This window comes from Aplysia californica, unplaced genomic scaffold (genome assembly GCF_000002075.1).
Source record: "Aplysia californica isolate F4 #8 unplaced genomic scaffold, AplCal3.0 scaffold00600, whole genome shotgun sequence".
Lineage (NCBI taxonomy): Eukaryota > Metazoa > Mollusca > Gastropoda > Aplysiida > Aplysiidae > Aplysia > Aplysia californica.
Window position 1 is genome coordinate 250,203 of NW_004797870.1, and position 5,350 is coordinate 255,552.

Sequence of the window (5,350 nt, forward strand, 5' to 3'; positions counted from 1 at the left end):
GGAGTTCAGTTCCCACTTGGGAAGCGTATACAGTTGGAGAGCGCCACAGGTAGGTCCTACTTTTTTCCATCTGTTGTTTCTATGTGTCTTATTTTTCAGTAGTTGGGTGGAGCGCGACATTGACAGTTTAGTGTTCCTACTTCTTTTCTTTTACTATATTCTGTTTGTCTGTTTTGTTTGTTAAGTGTTTTACGGCGCTCGCAACTGCATAAGGTCATATGAGCGCGCGGGACACGTTAAACTTTTTCAGTTGTTAAAAAAATTTGAATTTTACTCGGAAGCCGTCCGAAGCCTACTCTTATTGATTTTAAACCACCAAGTGATCTTTAACGAGCGTAACTTGCACACGTGACCTCCGAGACTTTTCGCCCGTGTCCGAGAAAGCTAGGTGTAGATCTTTACTACCAGAAGATCAGGGGTGTGACTGAAAAACAGCAGTAAGAAGGAGCCAATGAGTAGCAGTAGAAAGGCTGCAGAAATAGTCAGGAGCCAAGAAGAGGGGAGAAAGGAGGTGAGGGGGTGGGGGCAGAAAGTGGAAACGAAAGCAGACGACAGAACATTGCTAGAGAGCAGGGAAGGAGTAAGGAGTTGAAAGGAGCCAACTTTAGAGAACATAATGTTTCGGTCGCTACCCGGATTCGAACCCGGGACCTTTGAAGGAGAGGCCAACACCTTAACCTCTAGGCCACGAGAGTCCCCTCTGTTTGTTGTTGTTGTTTTTTTAGTGGATGGAAGAAAGGGCGCCGCTGTTTGGTCCTACTGCGTGTTTTGATTTTTTTCGATCTGTCGTTTTTGTCTATTGGTCTCATTTTTCTTAATGGGTGGTTGGATAATGACACTGCTAGACCCTACTTCTTCTCTTCTCCGCTTGTTTCTGTCTGTCTTCCCTTTTCAGTGGATGTTCGGAGGGAGCCACGTTTAGGTCCATTTTTTCTGGGGGGGTTTTTTGGTCATAATAATATGTTGTTTCAATCTGTCTTATTTTTTTTCAGTGGGTAGTTAGAATATGCTACTGGTAGACTCTGCTTCTTTTTTTACATTCTGTCTCTCAGGCCTCGGTAGCCACCAGCGCAAAATTCACAATTAATCCCTACCAAAATGAAAATGCTCAGTGTGTCCCGCGCGCTCGTATGACCTTTTTATGCAGTTGCCAGCGCCAGAAAAAAAGCACTCAAGGGCCTATAAAAACATATCTCTGTCTTTCTTTTCAGTCGGTTGTTGCGGAGTGCTGTTCTGTGGTGTGGCGATTACAGGCACTTTACTATCGCACGCCAGAGACCCAAGTTTGATTTCCAAGTCGGAGAACCTTTTTATCGAGTATCTGGGGTCTTTCTGCTGAGATGCTGTATCCTTCGTAGAGAGAATAGAGAATACGATTTTAAAAAAGAGAAATAGAAAAATGTCGACGGGAGCGTAAAAGTAACTATACTAGAAAGAAAAACAACAACAACAACATAAATGTTATGTAAAATAGACAAGATAAAAGATCAAACGAATGACGAGACAAGCGAAAGAGGACACCAGGTCGCCCAGACGGTGCTAAATAATTCAAGTTGTGTCGATGGGGGCATTAAACACCTACATTTAAAAACAAGAATTTACGAAAGACTGAACAAAATACATCGTAGTCAGTGAGTCAATCGAAGTTTATTCCAAAACACAAGAAATACCTCCTCACACTTCCAAAGAAAACACCAACTAGATGGGAGCAGGACATAGCAACACGACATGGAACTAAAACTAAAACAACAGAAACAGGCAGAATATCTAGAACAGAGTGTTTACTGCAGAATTGTACAATAAGTGAGGCGTGCTGACAAAATGAGTTACTTCTCGCAGTCACAGTATGGAGATATTGACCAAAAATTGACACTATAGGGTCAAATTTGTAAATTTTCTATAGATGCCATATTCTTTAAGTATAACACTCCTTATATTTCATACCTATAAATTGTAAAAACTTCACCTATAAGTGTGATATATCTATTTCCTTAAGGCCTGAATCCGAGAAGTAACTCAAGCAACGTCCAACAACTGCAAAGAGCTAACAAGGGAAAGAAGAGCTCCTTTTCACTCAGACGAACAATAAGACATTAAAGTGGTAAAAATTGTGTAAAACGTAAACAGTCCCCCCCCCCCCCCCCTTTTTTTTTTGCTTCTGAAAATGAACTTATAATACTATGCGAGTTGACCGCGTTTTTGTTGTTGTTGGTTAATGGTTTGTTTGTTTTTTTATTTGGTTTGTTTGTTTGTTTCTAGTTTTAGAGAAAGTTTTACACCACCTATAACACAAATTAGTTAGATAATTTCCTACTAGAGAGTACCGTAACATGATATAAAGAAAATAAAGAAAAGAAATAAGGACCATGAAATAAATTATGTTTTTAATTGGAAAGAAGGAGCAAACCAAACTAGAGCACCCAACAACCATCCACACTTAAGACAATAGAGAGTACGATTTAAAAAAAGAGAAATAGGCCTATAAACTGTGTCGATGGGAGCGTAAAAGTAACTATACTAAAAAGAAAAACAACAACAACAACGAAATTTTATGTAAAATAGACAAGATAATTTCATAGATACGAAAAGGTGCAATCAGGTGAGACCAAATGACATCAGAAGTGAGGCAATTTTTTCTTAAAACAAAAGTACCGGTAAGGTAATAGAAAGACGAAATAAGGTTAGATAAGATTTGTTTTAAGTGTCAAATTAGACGCAATCTTGAGGAAACAGAATAGATAAGAACTACGTTTCATTATAAGTCAGACAGACCGACATCAAACGAATGACGAGACAAGCGAAAGAGGACACCAGCGGACAAGATGAAAATGAAGTTAAATGAAACAACAGGGGAAAACTGGCGATATATCATATTTTCTCTTTTTCCATAAGTGTAGAATTTTAAAAAGTCTTTTCCGCGTTTGTGATATTTATGTGAGTTTAGACAGGTTTCACCTTTTTAAAGTTATCAACGTCTTGTTGTGCGTTTGCGTGAGTGCACCTTTAAGTCTAACTTTTGTAACGTCTACTGCCATTGTTAACGACCAAGACAAATTTCTCCCTGCGAGATGAATAAAGATTGTCATTGTCATCATTGTCATTGTCATTGTCATTGTCATTGTGTTGCACAGTGGGGATTTCAGCATCAATACCCCCCCCCCCCCCCCCACCCCCGCCAAAAAAAAAAAATATTATGTCGTAGACATCACAAGTATTCCCGCCGTATTCTTCAATGATAACAAAAAGACTAGAACTAGCTGAAGTAAAAGGCTATGTCTAGCAAACACATATTGACACAATTATCCCAACTGTTATGGGACAGTCGTTAAACGGAATCTGGTTTACTTTGGTAAATTCAAAGTCCCGACGTTTTGGGGGTTTGGAATGTACCTATTTATCCTGATATAGAAACAATACAGAAATACCAAGCGAATGTATGAAAAACATGTCATCATCATCATCATCAAACATCATCATCACTGCCTTTCTCAACCTGGATCAGGGTGCTACAGGCAGATACTTTCCACATTTGCCTTACCTGGGCTAGCATCTTGACATCATTTCATAGAAGTCAAAGGAAATGTCATTTCAAAGTTTGATAATTTCCATCATAATCATCATGGAAGGCTAATGATATTATCCTTCAAAATGACAGGCAACAGTCCTTCGTAAGCTCTGCAGGGCGTCACTTTGTCTTACAATGTACATACAATTTAATTGATGATGTGCAAATTAATTCCCCCATCGACGTCACAGGGGGGAAGGGTCAGACAGGTTGATAACCATCGACATTTAGATTGAAATACGGCCAAACCTTCACTGGCGGCCACCTGTACAGAACAATCACTTGCAAAAACGACCACATTCACTTCCATCCCGTGGTTTTCTTGTATGTAAATCATACTGACAAAAAAGTCCAAGATATCCACCTGTCTAAGATAACCGCTTTTCTCTTTGACAATGGGTCTTGAAGAATTTCTACCGTATTTAGAATGGCCTGTAAAAATTGATCCACACCATGGGGATCACAGAATCGAGCTCTAACGAACCAATAGTTTTTGCTTTTGTTGTTTTCGAAGCCCCTTTATTTATCCAAGAAGCAAGTTTTGTTTCAGTTTCTCTGGCAGAGGTAAACCGTCCACTTTCTCCTTTCGTTTGGCGCCATAGCCTATTTTTCTGGAGACGACTTTCCTCGCAGATTCGAATAACAACGGCGGCGACTTCCATGTTCGCTCAACAATGCTGAGACAGGCGTTCTGCTTCTTCTCCTCCAACCTCGCTTTGAGATCCATGTCGTTCCAGACGTAAGACATGCAGCTCAGGTTGTAGCAGCCGATACGTAGCATCAGATCAGCGATATTGTCCCGAAGATACCACAGGGCTAGGTACAGAGGGCACACCAGCTTGACGGCGAAGCCGCGCAGAGAATAATATCGTTTTATGTTGAGCGCGCCGCATGATAGAAGCATCTCCGCAAGCTGGTCGTTTCTCTCTACGGCAATATGAAGCGGCGAAAGTCGGTCGTCAGGAACGATATTCGGGTTGGCGCCGGCTTCCAAAAGCGTGTGAATAATTTCTAACGGAAACTCCTTATCCTGCCTCCAAATCTCCATGACTTTAAGAAGCGCCGTCTCCCCGGCTTCACAGACGGCGTCCACGTCAGCTCCGGCCTGAATCACACGCTTCAGACTGTCCACTTCCTCCTCCAGAGCGGTTCTCATGACGGGAGTCACACCCTCCGAGTCGCACAGATCCACATTCGCTCCGAACTCAAGCAGCACGTCCAACATCTCCATCGAGCCGCCCACGACGACTTTCCACAACACAGTCTGGCCGTCGTAGTCTTGCAAATCCACGTTGGCCCCGCGCTTGAGCAGAAGTCGAGCCATTTCCGCTTGGTTCTTGCGCACGCACATCATAAGAGCTGATTGGCAGTTCCGGTTGGTGAGGTCGACGAGAGCTCCCCCATCCAGCAGCGCCTCCGCCATGGGGACACAACTCTTGTTGACAGCTATCATCAGGGGAGTGAAGCCGTTACATTCTTGAACGTTCACCTTAGCACCGGCTTTGATGAGCTCTGTGGCCACCTGGAAGGCGAACAAACAAAAACATGTTGTAAGTATGTCTACTTGAATGAGAAATTTGACAAGGACATCGTTTTCGAAACAATTTCAAATATTCTTCTATTCTGAAAATCCCACCAACAAGAGTCACAACTCCCACATCGGTGGGGTACCACTAATATCTGACGATACTAGCATAACAAGTACCCTTTTCTCTACCCTTACTGCTACCACCAAAGAAGAAGAAGAAGAAGGAGGAGGAGGAGGAGGAGGAGGGGGAGGAGGAG

General features: G+C 42.2%; 1 protein-coding gene across 1 annotated transcript in view; it reads right to left on the reverse strand.

The window, feature by feature from the left end:
- Positions 1–2,144: 2,144 nt before the first annotated feature.
- The window catches only part of LOC101851828 (ankyrin repeat domain-containing protein 29), a gene marked incomplete at its 5' end in the record, with an annotated part of 5,419 nt that continues 2,213 nt past the window's right edge, over positions 2,145–5,350 (reverse strand). Inside the window, 1 exon segment of the mRNA XM_005107393.3 lies at positions 2,145–5,087. Coding sequence (XP_005107450.2) covers positions 4,089–5,087 — 999 coding nt within the window.